The sequence below is a fragment of the Oncorhynchus keta genome, chromosome 21 (genome assembly GCF_023373465.1).
Source record: "Oncorhynchus keta strain PuntledgeMale-10-30-2019 chromosome 21, Oket_V2, whole genome shotgun sequence".
NCBI lineage: Eukaryota > Metazoa > Chordata > Actinopteri > Salmoniformes > Salmonidae > Oncorhynchus > Oncorhynchus keta.
In genome coordinates this window covers 305,001-326,707 of record NC_068441.1, presented here as the reverse complement: position 1 = coordinate 326,707, position 21,707 = coordinate 305,001, and the positions used below count along the sequence as shown (strand labels likewise).

At 42.5% G+C, this 21,707-nt stretch overlaps 1 protein-coding gene across 2 annotated transcripts in view; it reads left to right on the top strand.

Moving 5' to 3' along the window:
* Nucleotides 1-21,707, top strand: part of LOC118399904 (kinesin heavy chain-like) — a 146,363-nt gene that overhangs the window by 99,174 nt on the left and 25,482 nt on the right. For both annotated transcript variants that reach the window (XM_052473186.1, XM_052473185.1), the window contains exons 11-21: nucleotides 1,804-1,952; nucleotides 2,577-2,809; nucleotides 4,271-4,339; nucleotides 6,125-6,211; nucleotides 6,327-6,446; nucleotides 6,725-6,871; nucleotides 10,395-10,583; nucleotides 15,326-15,443; nucleotides 15,679-15,743; nucleotides 15,969-16,078; nucleotides 19,416-19,517. In XM_052473186.1, the coding sequence (XP_052329146.1) occupies nucleotides 1,804-1,952; nucleotides 2,577-2,809; nucleotides 4,271-4,339; nucleotides 6,125-6,211; nucleotides 6,327-6,446; nucleotides 6,725-6,871; nucleotides 10,395-10,583; nucleotides 15,326-15,443; nucleotides 15,679-15,743; nucleotides 15,969-16,078; nucleotides 19,416-19,517 (1,389 nt within the window). The remainder of the gene's footprint in view (nucleotides 1-1,803; nucleotides 1,953-2,576; nucleotides 2,810-4,270; nucleotides 4,340-6,124; nucleotides 6,212-6,326; nucleotides 6,447-6,724; nucleotides 6,872-10,394; nucleotides 10,584-15,325; nucleotides 15,444-15,678; nucleotides 15,744-15,968; nucleotides 16,079-19,415; nucleotides 19,518-21,707) is intronic.

The following is a 21,707-nucleotide window of genomic DNA, read 5'->3' as shown; positions in this document are numbered from 1 at the left end:
TCAACTGTAAGTGCTGTTATTGTGAAGTGGAAACATCTAGGAACAACAACGGCTCAGCTGCGAAATGGTATGCCACACAACCTCACAGAACAGGACCGTCGGTTGGAGTGGTGTAAAGCTCGCCACCATTGAACTCTGGAGCAGTGGAAACGCATTCTCTGGAGTGATGAATAACTCTTCACTGTCTGGTAGTCTGACAGACAAATCTCAGTTTGGCAGATGCCAGGAGAACGCTACCTGCCCAAATGTATAGTGCTAACTGTAAAGTTTGGTGGAGGTGGAATAATGATCTGGGGTTGTTTTTCATGGTTTGGCTTGGCCCCTTTAGTTCCAGTGTAGGGATATCTTAACGGTACAGCGTGCAATGACATTTTAGACGATTCTGTGCTTCCAACTTTGTGGCAACAGTTTGGGGTACAACAATGGTCCAACATCTAGTGGAAAGCATTCCCAGAAGAGTGGAGTCTGTTATAGTAGCAAAGGGGAGACCAACTCCATATTAATTCCCATGAATTTGTAATGAGATGGTTGAACACCCGGTCTCCACATACTTTTGGTCATGTAGTTGTCATGACTCTCCTGTGAGCATCCACTAGATGCTGGATGGTTTTGACACCTCCACACCCGGTCATAAATTAAGCAGGAGAGGACTCTCTCTCTCTACTCTCCAGTATTGGGTAAAGGAATGTCCCTTTGTCTCCAAAGACTTTTGCCTTCCCAAAACTCTAACGTCCAAAAAGTGGATAATGTCACAATAATTCTATCATAAAGAATGTGGTGAATTGTCAGTGGGGAGATATGGAAAACTAATGTCATATGGTTTATTATGTCTTAGGCTAGGCTAGATTGACCAAATTACCAATGTATTTATAATGAGCACGCCCCATTATAGGTTAGAATGAGATTTCATGAATCATGATGTTGTCTGCGATTGGAACCCCGGTCGTCTGATCTAAATGTAAATGTGTTACCAACGCGCCAAACAGCGCTGATGCTCAACATTGTTATAGGATACCGATTATATATTTTGAGCACCGACACGTCCAGTAAATACATCGCCATCCAGAGAGATTGACAGGAACCTCTGACTGGATGTAATAACAGCCACCATCTCCCGGATTTTGTGCTGTATCACCACCATCTCTCTACAACACACACACACACATCTACTCTAGCCATTACCTGGCAGCATCCCCACTCACACCAGTTTGTGTTTGCCTACGCCGACCCTCTAGCTGAGGTGTTTCAGGCAGCATATACTATATGTGTTGTTACTGCTACGAGATCTGGGGCAACGATCGGCTCAAACATGAATGGCTTCAGTAGGTTTATTGGCTCCCTAACTTAAATGATTTAATTCTCTGTCATAAACTCCTTCTCAGACTCGGTAAAATCAGACATTTTTGGGAGTTCCAATATGTTCTCTCATGCCAGTGACGCAACAATGCTAATATGGCGATTTACAGTTACAGTTAGCTGGCGTTTTAATTCATAGTGTTTCCATTCCCCTTTAAACCCGTATAAACACATTGGGCTTATTCTGGACAGATTTAGGCAAGAGTGAATCTATACAATTATAGAATCTGTACCTAAGAACAATGTCATGTCAAACTTACAGAGCCTATCTATACATCACTGCATTCTCCTACATCTTTCATCCAACTGAGTCATTACCTATGCGTGTTCCATTGAATCACTAAGGCAATCCAGAAAAATAGAATCCATACAATTACACAATCTCTACCTAACTCATACAGCCTTATGCCTCACTACCATCTCCTCTGTCTCTCTCTATCCCCCCAGAGCTAAGACGATCAGGAACACAGCGTCAGTGAATCTGGAGCTGACGGCAGAACAGTGGAAGAAGAAGTATGAGAAGGAGAAGGAGAAGAACAGGATGATGAAGGAGACGGTACAGAGGCTGGAGTCTGAGCTTAACAGGTGGATGAATGGTGAGACCACCTACGGACACGCACACCGGCACACAGGCACATAGACACTGAGACACACACACACAGGCATGCACGAAAACATTGGACTAGTAACCGAAAGGTTGCTCAATCAAATCCCTGAGTTGACAAGGTAAGAATCTGTTGTTCTGCCCCTGAACAAGGCAGTTAACCCACTGTTCCTAGGCTGTCATTGTAAATACGAATTTGTTCTTAACTGACTTGCCTAGTTAAATAAAGGGTACAGAAAAAAATGAACATCTCCTAAGAGGCACATTATATACTGTAGACACACACATACTCAAGACACACATGGACTCATATATTTTAGACTGTAGACACTTTGTCTGCTGCTCCAGATCCACATAAAGAGAGGGACACACACACCGGGCCTCCTTGGCTAGCCCTAAAGAAGATCACACACACACACACACACACACACACACACACACACACACACACACACACACACACACACACACACACACACACACACACACACACACACACACACACACACACACACACACACACACACACACACACACACACACACACACACACCCCTACACCCATACCTCCCCCGATGAGGCCTGTCCTTCTCATGATCCATTGTCCCTCCCTCAGATGAGGAGGACTCAGAGCTGGATCAGTTGTGTCCTGGTGCTGTGCCTCTTGAGTGTCTGATACCCAGAGAAGACAGTCTGGGTCGGCTCCCCAGAGAAGAGAGCTCCTCCTCCGGTCTGAGTCGGCTGCCTAGAGAAGACAGTTCCTCCTCTATAGTGATCAGGATCTCAGAGGAGGAAAGACAGAAGTATGAGGAGGAGATACGCAAGCTCTACAAGCAGCTGGACGACAAGGTGAGGGGGTTCACACACAAAATGTAACATCTATTTGAAGTTGGTGCATGATGTGACATAAGTGGAGTGTCATTCCCACATAAAAAAATACTACAGTTTACTATAGCTCCTCCCACCAGCATCCTCTGGTAAAATACTATACTACATTGTAGTATCCCTCGATCATGTGTAGCACATACTATGGAATGTTGTAGTATACTGTAGAATAATATAGGTTAATATAGGTTGTTATAATATAGGTTGTTATCAATTGATCAATTGATCATCAATTGATCATGTATTTTTAGATACGTGTGGTTGGCCTACCTATTTGGCATGTACTGTAGATAGCTAGCTAAGCAAACAACTTGTGTCATTTATCTTGCTTCGTCAGAGATTAGGCTTTTGTTTTGGAAAGAGCTTGACATCGACAAGTATTTGAGTCAAAACTCATTCAGGTAAAGTTCCAGTTTGACTACTGTCATCACCACTACTAGATGTCAAGCAAATCAATCAATGAGATCACTAGCTATCTAGTTCATCCCCTGAAAGTTAGCTTGTTATAGCTTTTCTCAATCATTTAAAAACAGAGTTCACAACATGCATTAAAGAACTGTGTCCTTTTGCTAAACAGTACATTATTTTTCAATATATAGTTGCCTTCTCAAAACATAAATACATTAATCAAAGCTATATTATACTGTCAAAATTGCAGGATAGATATTGATGCATCAAAAGAACATAACTGCCTGCAAAAAGATTATTACAGCCATACTTACAGTTGAAGTCGGAAGTTTACATACACTTAGGTTGGAGTCATTAAAACTCGTTTTTCAACCACTCCACAAATGTCTTGTTAACAAACTATAGTTTTGGCAAGTCGGTTAGGACATTACTTTGTGCATGACACAAGTCATTTTTCAGACAGATTATTTCACTTATAATTCACTGTATCACAATTCGAGTGGGTCAGAAGTTTACATAAACTTGCTGTTCTGCTATAGATACGTTTCACCACAGATCCCAAAATTGCTTGTACGTGATTGAGAAAAAACATAACTAGCCAAATTGACATGACCTGTCTTTAGCTAGCTTGGTAATTTGATGTGGTCAATCATTCAATGTAGCCTATATATATATTTTATTTTAATTTTACCTTTATTTTACTAGGCAAGTCAGTTAAGAACAAATTCTTATTTTCAATGACAGCCTAGGAACAGTGGGTTAACTGCCTGTTCAGGGGCAGAACGACTGATTTTGTACCTTGTCATCTCGGGGATTTTGAACTTAAACCTTTCGGTTACTAGTCCAATGCTCTAACCACTAGGCTACCCTGCCGCCCCAGGGCATGATGAACTACTTTACCCACAATGCTCTATGACATACCTGGTTTTCACTGTGTGTGTGTGTGTGTGTGTGTGTGTGTGTGTGTGTGTGTGTGTGTGTGTGTGTGTTTGTTTGTTTGTTTGTTTGTCTACACAGGATGATGAGATCAACCAGCAGAGTCAGCTGGCGGAGAAGCTGAAGGAGCAGATGCTGGACCAGGAAGAGGTACAACACCCTCCCTCTACTCAGCCCAATGTTCTTCCTCATCCATCTTCTTCTATCCCTCTGTTATTCAGCCCATCTGAGCTCCACTTAGACTGAGTAGTTGGCAGGAGATGATTCATTGACATTTTTGTCAAGCAAAAGAGCGGAAATCTGTGCCAAAAATACTGTCAAAGGAAAAATGAATCTGCAGGGTGATTTAATTTAATTTATATTGAACAAAAATATAAACACAACATGTAAAGTGTTTCATGAGCTGAAATAAAAGATCACAGAAATGTTCTATACACACAAAGCTTATTTGTCTCAAATTTTGTGCACTAATTTGCCAAGATAACCCATCCACCAGATAGAAGCTGATTAAACAGCATGATCATTACCGAGGTGCACCTTGTGCTGGGACAATAAAAGGCCACTCAAAATGTGGTGTCTCAAGTTTTGAGGGAGCGTGCAATTGGCATGCTGACTGCAGGAATGTACACCAGAGCTGATACCAGAGAATGGAATGTTAATTTCTCTACCATAAGCCGCCTCCAATGTTGTTTTAGAGAATTTGGCAGTACGTCCAACTGGCCTCACTACCGCAGACCTCATGTAACCACGCCATCCCAGGACCTCTAAATCCGGCTTCTTCGCCTGCAGGATTGTCTAAGACCAGCCACCCGGACAGCTGATGAAACTATGGATTGCATAAATGCAGAATTTCTGCACAAACTATCAGAAACCATGTCAGGGAATCTGATCTGCGTGCTCATCGGCCTCACCAGGGTATTGACAAGAATGCAGTTCGTTGTCGTAACCTACTTCAGTGGGCAAATGCTCACTTTCAATGGCCACTGGCATGCTGGAGAAGTGTGCACTTCACGGATGAATCCTGGTTTCAACTGTACCAGGCAGATGACAGACAGCAATTAGGGGCTTGTGTGGTCGAGCGGTTTTCTGATGTCAAAGTTGTGAACAGAATGCCCCATTGTGACAGTGGGGTTAAGGCCAGGGATAAGCTACTGACAGCGAACACAAATGCATTTTATCAATGGCAATTCGAATGTACAGAGATACCATCATGAACTCCTGAGGCCAATTGTCCTGCCATTCATCCACCACCATCACTTCATGTTTCAGCATGATAATGCACGGCCCCATTTCGCAAGGATCTGTACATAATTCCTGGAAGCTGAAAATCTCCCAGTTCTTCCATGGCTTGCATACTCATCAGACATGTCACCCATTGAGCATGTTTGGGATGCTCTGGATTGACTTGTACGACAGCCTGTTCTAGTTCCCACCAATATCCAGCAACATCACACAGCCATTGAGGAGGAGTGGGACAACATTCCACAGGCAACAATCAACAGTTTGATCAACTCTTTGCAAAGGAGATGATGCAAATGGTGGTCACACCAGATACTGATTGGTGTTCTGATCCAGGCTCCTACTTTTTTTAAAGTATCAACAGATGCGTATCTGTATTCCCAGTCATGTGAAATCCATAGATTAAGCCTGAAATTAATTTATTAAAATTTACTGATTTCCTTGAACTGTAACTCAGTAACACTCTTTGAAATTGTTGCATGCTGCAGTTATTTTTGTTCAGTGTAATTTCATTTGGCAATTGTATTGAGAACTCAACTCACGTTGGATAATCTGTCATCACTTTTATTTTATTTCTCATGCTATGGTTATGGTTATTCAGCCTGGGGAACTGGCCCAAATGTTGAGGTGCTATGCTCTAAGGAGCTGTCGAAGATAAGTGAGTGATGGTTATTGGTTTTTTTTTGTAACTCCCAGCTCCTGGTCTCCTCCCGTGGGGACAGTGAGAAGGTGTCATCAGAACTGGGCAGACTACAGATGGAGAGTGACATTGCCAAGGCGGAGGTTTGTTTGGCCGATTAATTGAGTGATTGATTGAATTTCTTTGACAATTGAATACATATAGAGCCAGTAAATTACAATAATAAAGTCAGTTACTGATTTCACTTGTGGTCTATAGGTGAAGGAGGTTCTACAGGCCTTAGAGGAGCTGGCTGTTAACTACGACGAGAAGAGCCAGGAGGTGGAGGATAAGAGTCTACAGAACAAACTACTGGCTGAGGAACTGGCCAAGAAAATGGTACGTCAGAGGGACGTCCGTCCTTTACGTACATCTGTCCCCATCCGCCCATCCACACAACCAGCCATCCGTCCATCCCTATGTGCATTACTGTAACCTTTTGATAAATCCATCAATCTAAATGTGTATTTCTACAGTGCCTTTCCTCCATCCATGCATCCATCCATCTACAGTTGTATCTATCATTCTATTCCTTTGTTGATGTGTGTGTCTCAGGGGGATAGGATAAATGAAAAAAGACAAGTCACAGTCTCTTCTTCTTTTCCTCCCAACTCCAGGCCCACCTGATGCGAATTGAGGCGGAGCTGTCTCGTCTACAGGAAGTGAGCAGTCATCAGAGGAAACGCATCGCTGAGGTTCTCAACGGCCTAATGAGGGACCTCTCTGAGTTTAGTGCCATTGTAGGCAACAAAGACATCAAACTGGTCAGTACTTTACTTTAGTTGTAAAAATATGATTTCTGAGTTGACTTCACTTTGCTTGATTGTTGATTCTTGATACCTGACTTTTACTTCACAAAAAGGACATCAAACTGGTACGTCTGCTACAGTGGAGGCTGCTGAGGGGAGAACAGCTCATAATAATGGCCAGAATGAAGCAAATAGAATCAAACACCTGGAAACCATGTGTTTGATACCATTCCACTGATTCCACTCAAGTCATTACCACAAGCCCATTCTCCCCAATTAAGGTGACACCAACTTCCTGTGGTCTGCTATTACCAAGACTACACTTTTTTTTTAAATAGGCAAGTCAGTTAAGAGCAAATTCTTATCTACAATGACGGCCACAGTTAACTGCCTTGTTCAGGGGCAGAACAACAAATGTTAACCATGTCAGCTCAGGAATTTGATCTTGCAACCTTTTCGGTTACTGGCCCAACACAGTAACCACTAGGCTACCTGCTGCACCCTCATAGAAGTAAAGGTGCCAGAAAGAACAATTTGGGTTGCTATACAGGCAGAACCTTTCCCGCTGAAAAAGGTTCCCCTTCTGAAAAGGGTATTTTTAATAATGTAATGTAGAGGTGGCAGCCTATCAGACTGAAGGTCTAGCTTATTGGAGGTTTGGCATTCAGATATTTATTTTTGGTCACCCTTTAGCTTAAATGTCATTCCTGTTCATCATGTTAAGTTTGTGCAAATTAATGTTTCTTGGGTATTTTTTACAGTATATATTCTAATATAATATTAACATTGCTTATTACATACAGTAATAAAGGGGTATCTTTGGGATTTGCAAAGGCTTTTGAGGGGATCATACACCTCTGAAAGCTTAATTGAAACTACAAAACTGTCAGAGTTCAACCTTAACGTCTAATGGCAGTACAACCTAAGAGTAATGACATTTGCTCTAACAGGTGGCCCAAAAAATATCTATATTTTTATTTTATTTAACCAGGCGAGTCAGTTAAGAACAAATTCTTATTTACAATGACAGCCTCCCGGGGAACAGTGGGTTAACTGCCTTGTTCAGGGACAGAACAACATATTTTTACCTTGTCAGCTCAGGGATTCAATCTAGCAACCTTTCGGTTACCGGCCCAACGCACTAACCACTAGGCCAACTGCCGCACCTATCTTAAAGCCACGCCACTACTAAGCCACGCCTCCACTCCAGGGTTCCACCAGGAACCAGTTCATACATTGAACCATTCAAGTTTCCTCTATGAACCCCTCAACTAACTGAAGGTGCGAATATGAAGCATTGACTAGCAATGGTTGCTTAAGGAATTCCAGGGGTTCCACGAGGATCACCAGGGTTCCTTGAGTCACCAATAATTCTAAGCGTGTACGGCCTGTACACTTGTATAAAAAATATGAGTGCTGATCTAGACTCTAAACACTCTCCTAGAACACTGGAGGTCGAGGCTAGGTTCCCCAGTCCATATACAGTGGCAAGAAAAAGTATGTGAATAAAAATTGGTTTAATCTGATAATTCATCTAAGTCACAACAATAGACAAATACGGTGTGCTTAAACTAATAACACACATATTAACACACTTTTCTTGTCTATATTGAATACATCATTTAAACATTCACAGTGTAGGTAGGAAAAAGTATGTGAACCCCTAGGCTAATGGCTTCTCCAAAAGCTAATTGGAGTCAGGAGTCAGCTACTAACCCGGAATTCAATCAATGAGACGAGATTGGAGATGTCGGTTAGAGCTGCCTTGACCTATAAAAAACACTCACAATATTTGAGTTTGCTATTCACAAGAAGCATTGCCTGATGGGAACCATACCTCGAGAAGAGATCTCAGACCTTCAATTAAGAATGGTTGACTTGCATGAAGCTGGAAAGGGTTACAAAAGTATCTCTAAAAGCCTTGATGTTCATCAGTCCACGGTAAGACAAATTGTTTATACATGGAGAAAGTTCAGCACTGTTGCTACTCTCCCTAGGATTGGCCGACCTGCAAAGATGACTGCAAGAGCACAGGGCAGAAAGCTCAATGAAGTTATGTGTCAGCTAAAGACTTACAGAAATCTCTGGAACATGCTAACATCTCTGTTGACGAGTCTACGATACGTGAAACACTAAACAAGAATGGTGTTCAACACCACGGAGGACACTGCTGTCCATAAAAAAACATTGCTGCACATCTGAAGTTTGCAAAAGTGCACCTGGATGTTTCACAACGCTACTGGCAAAATATTTTGTTGACAGATGAAACTACAGTTGAGTTGTTCGGAAGGAACACACAACTTTATGTGTGGAGAAAAATTGCCACAGCACACCAACATCAAAACTTCATCCCAACTGTAAAGTTTGGTGGAGGGAGCATCATGGTTTGGGGCTGCTTTGCTGCCTCAGGGCCTGGACAGCTTGCTATCATCGACAGAAAAATGAATTCCCAATTTTTATCAAGACATTTTGCAGGAGAATGTTAGGCTATCTGTCCGCCAATTGAAGTTCAACAGAAGATGGGTGAATCAACAGGACAATGACCCAAAATACAGAAATAAATACACAGAATGGCTTCAACAGCAGAAAATATATGCATTCTGGAGTGGCCCAGTCAGAGTCCTGACCTCAACCCGATTGAGATGCTGTGGCATGACCTCGAGAGCACTTCACACCAGACGTCCCAAGAATATTGCTGAACTGAAACGTAAATGTAAAGAGGAAGGGTCCAAAATTCCTCCTGACCATTGTGCAGAAAACAGCTACAGAAAACATTTGGTTGAGGTTATTGCTTTCAAAGGAGGGTCAACCAGTTATTAAATCCAAGGGTTCACATACTTTTCCCATCCTGCACTGTGAATGTTTACACGGTGTGTTCAACAAAGGCATGTAAACGCATAATTGTTTGTGTTATTAGGTTAAGCAGACTGTGTTTGTCTATTGTTGTGACCTAGATGAAGATCAGATCAAATGTTATGACCAATTTATGCAGAAACCCAGGTACTTCCAAAGGGTTCACATACCTTTTCTTGCCACTGTATCTTAGTCATTGTGATCTAAAAGGCAAACGTGATCCAGTCAGCACTCCTGATATACTTTCTGAATACAGGCCCAGATAGGCACATCTATCTCTCATTTTATGATTTTAAGAGTTCATCTTTTTCTAGTATTAAAAACATTACTTTGAAGTTTCACTCCAAAAGGCCCTCAACGGAAGTACAGCATGCCAGTTGTCAGGGAGATCACCGTTGTCATATTTAGATGGTAATTGATGTGGCGTTTGCTAAATGATCTGTAATATAATGGATGTTTGTTTTTACAAATAAACGGCAGAAGTTTTTCTCTTTGCCTCATTGTCTTTCTTTCTGTCTTTCATTCTCTCTCTCCTACTCTCTGTTCAGCTCTCTATCTCCTTTTTCTGTCTCTCAAATTCAAAAGGCCTTATTGGCGTGGAAAGTGTAACCATATACATTGCCAAAGCAAACAAATAGGAACATATTGAATCAATGATAATGGTAATCTTTGTCTCTTTCCCCAGCCGATGGAAATAACGGGTGCGATCGAGGAGGAGTTTACGGTGGCCCGTCTCTACATCAGTAAGATCAAGTCGGAGGTCAAGTCCATGGTGAAACGCTGTCGTCAGCTGGAGAACCTTCAGATGGAGTGTCATAGGAAGATGGAGGAGACGGGAAGAGAGCTGTCCTCCTGCCAACTCCTCATCTCACAGGTCAGGGTCAGGGCATACTCAGAGTACCTTTTAGTATGCAGAAGAATCAAGGGTATACTAGAAGTACATTTGAAGAGTTTATTTCCAAAACGCCATTTCCACAAAAAAACATATATATTTGTGTATTTTTCACTAGAAATTATTGCTAATGTGTCATGTCTTGTGGGGTATGCATGGGTGTCAATGCCTCTCACAAATGCAAGTAGTGTTGAAGTCAGTCTCTCCTCCACGTTGAGCCATTAGAGATTGACATGCATATTATTAATGTTAACTCTCTGTGTACATCCAAGGGGCCATCCGTGCTGCCCTGTTTGGAGCCAAATGCACATTTCTTTGTGGCACCTGAACACACGACTGAACAGTAGTCCAGGTGGGACAAACTAGGGCCTGGAGGACCTGCCTTGTTGATAGTGCTGTTACGAGAGCAGAGTACCACTTTATTATGGACAGACTTCTCCCCACCTTAGCTACTGTTGTATCAATATGTTTTGACCATGACAGTTTACAATCCAGGGATACTCCAAGCAGTTTAATCACCTCAACTTGCTCAATTTCCACATTATTCATTATAAGATTTACAGTAGTTGAGGTTTAGGGTTTAGTGAATGATTTGTCCCAAATACAATGCTTTTAGATTTTTGAAATACTAATTTATTCCTTGCCACCCATCCTGAAACTAACTGCAGCTCTTTGTTAAGTGCAGTCATTTCAGTTTCTGTAGTATCTGACGTGTATAGTGTTGAGTCATCCGCATACAGAAACACACTGGCTTTACTCCTTTCCTGAGGACGGCTCACCTCTCACAGTTCTGGGCGACTTTAACCTCCCCACGTCTACCTTTGACTCATTCCTCTCTGCCTCCTTCTTTCCACTCCTTTCCTCTTTTGACCTCACCCTCTCACCTTCCCCCCCTACTCACAAGGCAGGCAATACGCTCGACCTCATCTTTACTAGATGCTGTTCTTCCACTAACCTCATTGCAACTCCCCTCCAAGTCTCCGACCACTACCTTGTATCCTTTTCCCTCTCGCTCTCATCCAACACTTCCCACACTGCCCCTACTCGGATGGTATCGCGCCGTCCCAACCTTCGCACTCTCTCCCCCGCTACTCTCTCCTCTTCCATCCTATCATCTCTTCCCTCTGCTCAAACCTTCTCCAACCTATCTCCTGATTCTGCCTCCTCAACCCTCCTCTCCTCCCTTTCTGCATCCTTTGACTCTCTATGTCCCCTATCTTCCAGGCCGGCTCGGTCCTCCCCTCCCGCTCCGTGGCTCGACGACTCATTGCGAGCTCACAGAACAGGGCTCCGGGCAGCCGAGCGGAAATGGAGGAAAACTCGCCTCCCTGCGGACCTGGCATCCTTTCGCTCCCTCCTCTCTACATTTTCCTCCTCTGTCTCTGCTGCTAAAGCCACTTTCTACCACTCTAAATTCCAAGCATCTGCCTCTAACCCTAGGGAAGCTCTTTGCCACCTTCTCCTCCCTCCTGAATCCTCCTCCCCCTCCCCCCTCCTCCCTCTCTGCAGATGACTTCGTCAACCATTTTGAAAAGAAGGTCGACGACATCCGATCCTCGTTTGCTGAGTCAAACGACACCGCTGGTTCTGCTCACACTGCCCTACCCGGTGCTCTGACCTCTTTCTCCCCTCTCTCTCCAGATGAAATCTCGCGTCAGGCACTTGTCATCTCCCGTCTGGATTACTGCAACTCGCTGTTGGCTGGGCTCCCTGCCTGTGCCATTAAACCCCTACAACTCATCCAGAACGCCGCAGCCCGTCTGGTGTTCAACTTTCCCAAGTTCTCTCACGTCACCCCGCTCCTCCGCTCTCTCCACTGGCTTCCAGTTGAAGCTCGCATCCGCTACAAGACCATGGTGCTTGCCTACGGAGCTGTGAGGGGAACGGCACCTCAGTACCTCCAGGCTCTGATCAGGCCCTACACCCAAACAAGGGCACTGCGTTCATCCACCTCTGGCCTGCTCGCCTCCCTACCACTGAGGAAGTACAGTTCCCGCTCAGCCCAGTCAAAACTGTTCGCTGCTCTGGCTCCCCAATGGTGGAACACACTCCCTCACGACGCCAGGACAGCGGAGTCAATCACCACCTTCCGGAGACACCTGAAACCCCACCTCTTTAAGGAATACCTAGGATAGGATAAAGTAATCCTTCTCACCCCCCCCCCCTTAAAAGATTTAGATGCAGTATTGTAAAGTGGCTGTTCCACTGGATGTCATAAGGTGAATGCACCAATTTGTAAGTCGCTCTGGATAAGAACGTCTGCTAAATGACTTAAATGTAAATGTAAATGTACTCCAAGCCAGTTGCATGTTGTTAGTAAAGATTGAAAAAATGAAGGGACCTAGACAGCTGCTCTGTGGAATTCCTGATTCTACCTGGATTATCTTGGAGAGGCTTCCATTAAAGAACACCCTTTGTGTTTTGTGTGATGGAGGTGAGGGATGGGCAACACAAAAAATCATAACTCATCAGGAGGGGCCACAGTGGCTCAGAGGTCTGCATCCCACATCCATCTCCACGTATGCAGTCAGAGCCGGCCTTTTGGGGGCCCTAAGTGAAGATTTGTTGGAGGGGCCCATCCAACTTGCTAGCAAAAGAAGATACTAAAATGTTATAACATTATAACTCATTTCCTGAAATTCTACACATTTTGCCTTAGGTTGGAGAGAACTGTTTGCAGTTTTTCATATGATATCTGAGTGAGAGTGACTTTTGACCGGTTGCAGGCCTACAAAAGGGGGGCTGCATGCGGCCTGCCAGTTACCCATCCCTGATGTAGGCTAATCTTTGTACTGTAGTTGCTGCCATAGCATAGCCACCAGCCAGAGTTGCTGAAAAAAACACCACTACTGACTGCCTGTCTGCCTCGTGCCTTGCCAATGTTTGCAATGATGATGAAAACATAACATAAAATTGCTAATTAGACTTTGTGTCTGTGTCTTGCTTGTGTTTGATATGCTGCCTAAATGGCTGCATGTAACTTCCCATTTGAGTTTAACATTAAGGAAAAAAACATGTTGAGCATACTCTCTGTAGCCGATGTGAGCAAGACCTTTAAAAAGGTCAACATTCACAAGGCCACCGGATCAGACCAGGGGTGTACTCAGAGCATGCGCGAACCAATCGCACTCCACACTGCCCTTTCCCAACTGGACTAAAGGAACACCTACAGTTCAAGTCAGAAGTTTATATACACTTCGGTTGGAGTCATTTAAAAACTAGTTTTTCAACCACTCCACAAATGTATTGTTAACAAACTATAGATTTTGCAAGTCGGTTAGGACATCTACTTTGTGCATGACACAAGTAATTTTTCCAACAATTGTTTACAGACAGATAATTTGTCACACTTTCTTCCGAAGTCGGTCCCTCTCCTTGTTCAGGCGGTGTTTGGCGATCGACGTCACCGACCTTCTAGCCATCACTGATCCATTTTTCATTTTCCATTGGTTTTGTCTTGTCTTCCGTCACACCTGGTTCCAATTCCATCAATTACATGTTGTGTATTTAACCCTCTGTTTCCCCTCATGTCCTTGTTGGAAAATTGTTTTGTTTGTATGTGATGTGCATGTTAGTGTTGATATGCGGCAGGTTTTTGTACCCACTTGTTATTTTGTACATTTTTTGTTGTTTTGGAGTTTTGTCAGCATTTATTAAACAATTCCGTTTATACCAAGTTCGTTCTCCTGCGCCTGACTTCCCTGCCACCAACACACACCCCTTACATAATTGCACTTATAATTCACTGTATCACAATTCCAGTGGGTCAGAAGTTTACATACACTAAGTTGACTGTGCCTTTAAACAGCTTGGAAAATTCCAGAAAATGATGTCATGGCTTAGAAGCTTTTGATAGGCTAATTGACATCATTTGAGGTGTACCTGTGGATATATTTCAAGGCCTACCTTCAAACTCAGTGCCTCTTTGCTTGGCATAATGGGAAAATCAAAAGAAATCAGCCAAACCTCCGAAAATAAATGTATACCTCCACAAGTCTGTTTTTTTTTTTCGTTTTTATTTCACCTTTATTTAACCAGGTAGGAGAGTTGAGAAAGTTCTCATTTACAACTGCGACCTGGCCAAGATAAAACAAAGCAGTGCGACAAAAACAACACAGAGTTACACATGGAATAAACAAACATACAGTCAATAATACAATAAAAAAATATATATGTACAGTGTGTGCAAATGAGGTAGGATAAGGGAGGTAAAGGCAATAAATAGGCCATAGTGGCAAAATAATTACAATATAGCAATTAACACTGGAGTGATAGATGTGCAGAAGATGAGTTTGCAAGTAGAGATACTGAGGTGCAAAGTAGCAAAATAAAATAAATAACAGTATGGGGATGAGGTAGTTGGATATGCTATAAACAAATACTCTACATGTCAACCCCATGCTGTGATTAGACAGTGAAAACACACCAATCTTTTATAAGTTCTTTAAACAATCCAAGGTAATTTACCAACATTTCTGAAAATGGATATATAGCATTTGGGAATGAAACTCTTCATTTAGTCTGAGTGCACCTTTCAGCTTATTCTGGAGCGCTTAGTCATTCAAGTGGAAAGCTAATTTGCTCTGATGCCAGATGTGTGGATGTTACCTTATGCTTTCATTCAAGTATCTTCCTGCACTTCATCATCTTGTTTAGGGTGTGAGGTTGATTCTCATTGGTCATAACATTGGTTGTATCATTGATTGTGTTTTATGTGTGTGCAGCATGAGGCCAAGATCCACTCCCTGACAGAGTACATGCAGAACATAGAGCTGAAGAATAGACAGCTGGAGGATAACTATGACTCTCTGAGTGAAGAGCTGGCCAAACTCCATGCCCAAGGTAAATTTGACATCCCAATGACTACAACATAATGCAGTGCAGTGTTAAACTGAGTTTTAAACTCCAGGTGCAAAGTAAAACTTCTGGCCCAGGGTACATGACTCAATGACTGACACTACAATTAGTGCAACACTGTGTATGCATTCCAGCGACGCTGAAATGACGAGTGAAATGACAGTAAAGTGACTTGTTTGTAGGCATACGCTGAAATTGCAAATATTTGTGTGTGTTTCAGAGAGCATGTCAGAGGTGACAAAGGGAGAGAACCAGGCGGACATCGAAGAGTCTGCTGATGTTAAGGTAACTATGCTTACTGACTATGTGGCGGAAATTATAAAATTATCATTATTCAATGTATTTTGTGTTTTAAACGCTGTGTGTGTGTGTGTGTGTGTGTGTGTGTGTGTGTGTGTGTGTGTGTGTGTGTGTGTGTGTGTGTGTGTGTGTGTGTGTGTGTGTGTGCGCATGTCTGTCTCCCTGTGTTTGTGTGTGAGTGCTAACTGTCTGTTTCTCTCCCTATTTCAGAGGGCTCTGGTGCAGCAGATGGAGTCTCACCGTGAGACGCACCACAAACAACTGGGACGTCTCCGAGACGACATCAACGAGAAACAGAAGATCATTGACGACCTCACTGAGTCAGTACCTCTCTCCCCTCCATAACCCTCTATCCCCCTCTCCCCCTCTACTCAGATATCCGTTTGTCACTCTCTCAACCTTCATCTCCCTTTCACTGACTACCTTCCTCTCCTCCTCTCTCTCATCATCTTCTTCTCTTGCTCCCGTTCCCTCTTGTCGTGACGTGACTATCACTAACCTGATGACTGTTATTTATAAAATCAATGAACTATGTTTAATTTTTACTCAATTACATTGATCATGTAACAATTAAGGAATTTGGGGCACCACGGGAAAGTTGTTTAACAAGTTACTATCTCCCGACTTAAACTCTAAAGATATATAGATATCGCTTACATCAATCATTACCTCATCAGTCTCATTCCGAATGTCGCATACATCAATACACAAATTGGCTTAATTATTTATTTACTAACTAACTAAATAGTAACACAGTAGACACATACACATTTACATTAACCTCTTGCTCCTACCTGACACGCAGGCGTCCCATCTAGACATCTGGAAATGCAAATGCGCTACGCTAAATGCTAATAGTACTAGTTAAAACTCAAACGTTCATTAAAATACACATGCAGGGTATTGAATTAAAGCTACACTCGTTGTGAATCCAGGCAACAAGTCAGATTTTTAAAATGCTTTTCGGCGAAAGCATGAGAAGCTATTATCTGATAGCATGTAACACCCCAAAAGACCCGCAGGGGATGTAAACAAAATAATTAGCATAGTCGTCGCTACACAAACCGCACAAATAAAATATAAAACATTCATTACCTTTGACCATCTTCTTTGTTGGCATTCCTAGATGTCCCATAATCACTATTGGGTCTTTTTTTCCGATGAAATCGGTCCATATATAGCCTAGATATCGATCTATGAAGACTGTGTGATAAACATAAAAAAATAGCGTCTTGTAACGTCATTTTTTAAAATAAAAAAAGTTGACGATAAACTTTCACAAAACACTTCGAAATACTTTTGTAATGCAACTTTAGGTATTAGTAAGCGTTAATAAGCGATCAAATTGATCACGAGGCGAAGTATATTCTTTAGCTGTCCGTCTGGAAATAATGTCCGGGTAAATCTCAACCAAAATATCCGGTCGGAGACTGGAAGAACTGCGCTGCCTTGCATCTGTTTGACCAAGAAACAAATAGTAGGCAAATGACAAGACTCGAGACAACGTGTGGAAGCTGTAGGTATTGCAACCTCAGCCCCATTAAATGTGGTTCACCTTTATCAATGGGTTCAAGTCGCGCATGGATATATTTTTCCATTTTCAGTGATCAGATTTTCCTGCACTTTTCGATGAAACGCATGTTCTGTTATAGTCACAGCCGTGATTTAACCAGTTTTATAAACATCTGAGTGTTTTCTATCCACACATACTAATCATATGCATATACTATATTCCTGGCATGAGCAGCAGGGCGCTGAAATGTTGCGCGATTTTTAACAGAATGTTCGAAAAAGTAGGGGGTAGGAGTAACAGGTTAAATAAAAGTCCCTAGTGGACTGACATGATATGACGGCTTGTTATACAATGGAAAGGGGGTGGGGAAAGATAAAGAGAGACAGAGACAAAGAGAGTCAACTTATCGTAAATACATTTGGAAATTACGCTTCAAGTAACCAGAATACTTAGCACCCTAACCACCGGATAAGAAATGCCATATACTGTATTTATGCGTAGATATCTTTCTCTGTTGTCTCTCTGTTGAAACCAGTTGATCCGTCTATGGGTAGCGGCTCGCTGAGAGGCTCTGATTGTCCACCTAAGGTCACAATGTCCTTCTTCTTTGTAGAGCTTCTCTCTTAGTAGAGTGTTTGTTGGAACTGAGAGTTCAGCTGCAGACTGTGAACGTTTCTGGTCTCCTAGGTGAGGTTATCTTCTTTTCTAGTGTTGAGGTTGAGAGCTTCAGTTTCTCACTATTTCAACGTGTAGACTAACGTCTCACATCTTTTGGAATCAATGGTTGATTATTCAGGGTTCAGCTCCCAACCACTTTACATGCCAGTAGTAACCCGGCAATGAACGGGTATCACCATTTTCTGCCGGGTAGCCACCGCTCCACGCTGTCTAGTCTTGTAGTTTTAACCATTCGTGACGTGGAGAAAAATGTTTTGGTTGGCAAGAGTCTCTCAGTAACAAAGGAGTTTCAGTATTCCAATACTGCAGGGCAAGGAAGAGAAAGTTCATTCTCTCTAAATGTATGACCCAGTGTTAAGGTGTCAAGACCGGCACAGCCCGCCCCCCCCTCTTCTGTGGGAGACCGGGGGTCTGACTATCTTAAAGCATTTGCCTAGCTGATGGGTCCTTTGTTCCACTGTCAGGAGAGCCATGACACTTCCCTCCTCTCCCTTCGATTCCCTCTCATTGTCATTCTCTACTCTACCTCACAGTGTCACCTCACGACATAGCCTGCAAAATGTACTGCTTTGTGTGACGACCTCTGTGAATCAGTACTTTCATCTCCTTCTTACTGTCAGCCTCTACCCTTGTCATGCTCTGTCACGCTATGTATCTGTACTGTTGTCCTCTCTCCCTCTCTCCTCCCTCCCATTGATCTCTCATTGTCATTCTACCTAACCTGACTCACAACCTTACCTCCATCTGTAGATTTCTGTGCTTAGTGTGCTGGTTACAAAGATCATTGACGACCTCGCTGAGCCAGTACCGACCTCTCCCTCTCTTTGTTATGCTCACAGTGTTACCTCAGTCACAAGATAGCAGCTGTGCTGCTGTGTGACGCCCTCCCTGTCAGTACCTTTATTTTGTTATTCTATACCCTACCTGTCATCCAACCAACATAGCATCTGCCTGCATATTTTAACACGCCTATTTTAACAACGCACCACATGTTGAAAAATCACCTATATAATCTCTAAATGTCTACCCAGAATCTCAGCCTCAGCCTTATACTTTCCTATCCCATTTTATTGTAAGAGCATAGCAAGTGTATATCTATTCCACAGATTTATATATTCATTATATACATTTTAGATATAAAATCCAACATTTTGTCCCATTTATGACCATTTCATGACCATTTTGGAAGTAAATGTACTTAAATTGTTGTTAAGTTAACCCCCTAGAAGTGTATTAACATCAGATTGTTCCTTACAGCATCTACTCTCTCTGTCTTTGCCCTCTCTCCACCCTCATTTTCACCCTCCTCTCCTGTCTATCAGTCATAACCAGAACCATTTCCTCATAAAATGGGATCTAAACGTATGACATTTGTGGTAAAGTTAACCCCCTGGCATTCTAGACTAGGAAGGCTACACCAAACTGTTTCTCATATATTGTCCTCCCTCCTCTTCTGTCCTGATCAGTCGCAACCATCGTCTTCATCTGGAGTTGGAGCGGCTGAGGAGCGACTTTGACCGTCTTAGGAGTCAGGAGCACCACAAGACACTGCAACTGGAGGAGCTGACGTAAGTCACACACACCGTCTCAGGGGTCAGATGACCCTGCAACTGTAGGAGCTGACGTGAGTCTCTTTTAGACCATCTCAATTCACTCCATACACTTTTATACTGGAGCCATATAGGGTTTGTCGGTTTGTCCCCATAGGCAAACCCTTTTTTGTGCTAGGTAGAACCATTTGGAGATGGTTGCGCCCTCTTGACAAAAGTGGTGGTATTGTTGTTCCATGTCAAGTCCTCGGTGATGTGGACGCCGAGGAACTTAAAACTGCTGACTCTCTCTACTGCATTGGATCAGGGCACGTTCCTTCCTCTGCTTCCTGAAGTCAACAATCAACTCGTGTGTTTTGCTGATGTTGAGGGAGAGGTTGTTTTTCATGTACCACAAAGCCATTTCACTTACCACCTCCTTATAGGCTGACACTACACTCGTAGAAAAAAATATGCCCAGAGGATAGAAATGACGAGCGGCACAGCCAGGACAAATATAATTGGATTTGTCCCTTTTCTTCTTCTCCTACATATTCTGCTCTGTTTGAACTCCTCTCACTCTCTCATTGGTGCGCTAACACTAAGTCATAGGTGCACTCTTTAAAAAAATGTCAGAACTAGAACTATACAGCGTTCTTCGGTTTGTCCCCATAGGGGCACCCTTTTTCGTGCTGCGTAGAACTCTTCTATCTAGAACCCTATATGTAAGGTTCTTCAAAGAACCCCTGCATATGATTCTGCCTAGAATACTCTAGGAAAGGTTCTTCCTGGAACCCTCTATGAAGGGTTCTACCAATAACCATTTTATCTTTGGAGGGTTCTTCCTAGAACGGGTAGAATCCACCTTCCTTATTTGCCTTTTAAAATGTAAATACTTACGGCAATACATTACGTAGTTATAGGGCATAGTTATAACCTAGTTATAACCTACAACAGTGGTGTTAGGAATCTCTTGGTTTACATCACGCCTGCAAGTCACATTATGCTGGCTTGCAAGGTGATATGTAATTCCTATTAGAATCCAGCAAGAGTTAGGACAGCCGACAAGTGGAATTGTTAATCACACCCAACCTGCTTTCAGAATGACTACTAGGGTCGGGAAGATTAAATACTGACATTACCTCAATCATCTAAACTGGACCAACCATCTCAGTAACAGATGCAACACATCCAATTGCTAACAGATTGGATTAGTTTAGAAAATGAACAGATTTGATTAGTTACCCTAAGCAAGGCCTTAGGGCCTTCAGTCATTGACTAGGGTGGCTGGAGTCTTTCACCATTTCTAAAAATGGTGAAAGACTCCAGCCACCCTAGTCAATGACTGTTCTCTCTGCTACCGCATGGCAAGCGGTACCAGAGTGCTAAGTCTAGGTCCAAAAGACTTCTTAACAGCTTCTACCCCCAAGCCATAAGACTCCTGAACAGCTAATCAAATGGCTACCCAGACTATTTGCATTGCCTCCTCCCCCCCATTTTATGCTGCTGTTTATTATCTATGCATAGTCACTTTAACTATACCTACTGTAAATGTACATATTACCTCAATTACCTCGTCTCACCGCTGCCCCTGCACATTGACTCTGTACTGGTACCCTCTGTATATACGCTCGCTATTGTTATTTTACTGCTGCTCTTTAGTTATTTGTTACTTTATTTTTTACTTAACACTTATTTTTCTTAAAACTGAATTGTTGGTTAGGGGCTTGTAAGTAAACAATTCACTGTAAACAATTCACACAGGTACCTACACCTGTTGTATTTGGCACGTGACAAATACAATTTGATTTGATTTGATTTTGATTTGACTGTTATTTATCTTTGTGTGGCATAAAATTAATCAACCAATAAAAACCACAGATATTACAGTAAAACGAACAATTCAGAAAATCTTCCTGCTATAGATCATGCTGGGAAATATTATATTTGGTTCTATGTAGAAACCTTCTGGCCTTCCAAAGAATCCTTACTTCCTTTCAAATAACTTTCTTCCAAAAACAGTTCTTAGGATGTTAAATGTTTTAGAACCCTTGAAAAAAAAGAGATATCACACCTAACTCTGGTTGTTAACATCAACACTGGGGTTACACCACCGAGTGTTAATTTAACTCTTCACAGAGTTAATTCACCTCCTGAATCAACACTAGGTAACACTGGCCAATTTTCTGTGTGCCAGACAATGCACTGTTGTTTCACGGTTCTTAGGAT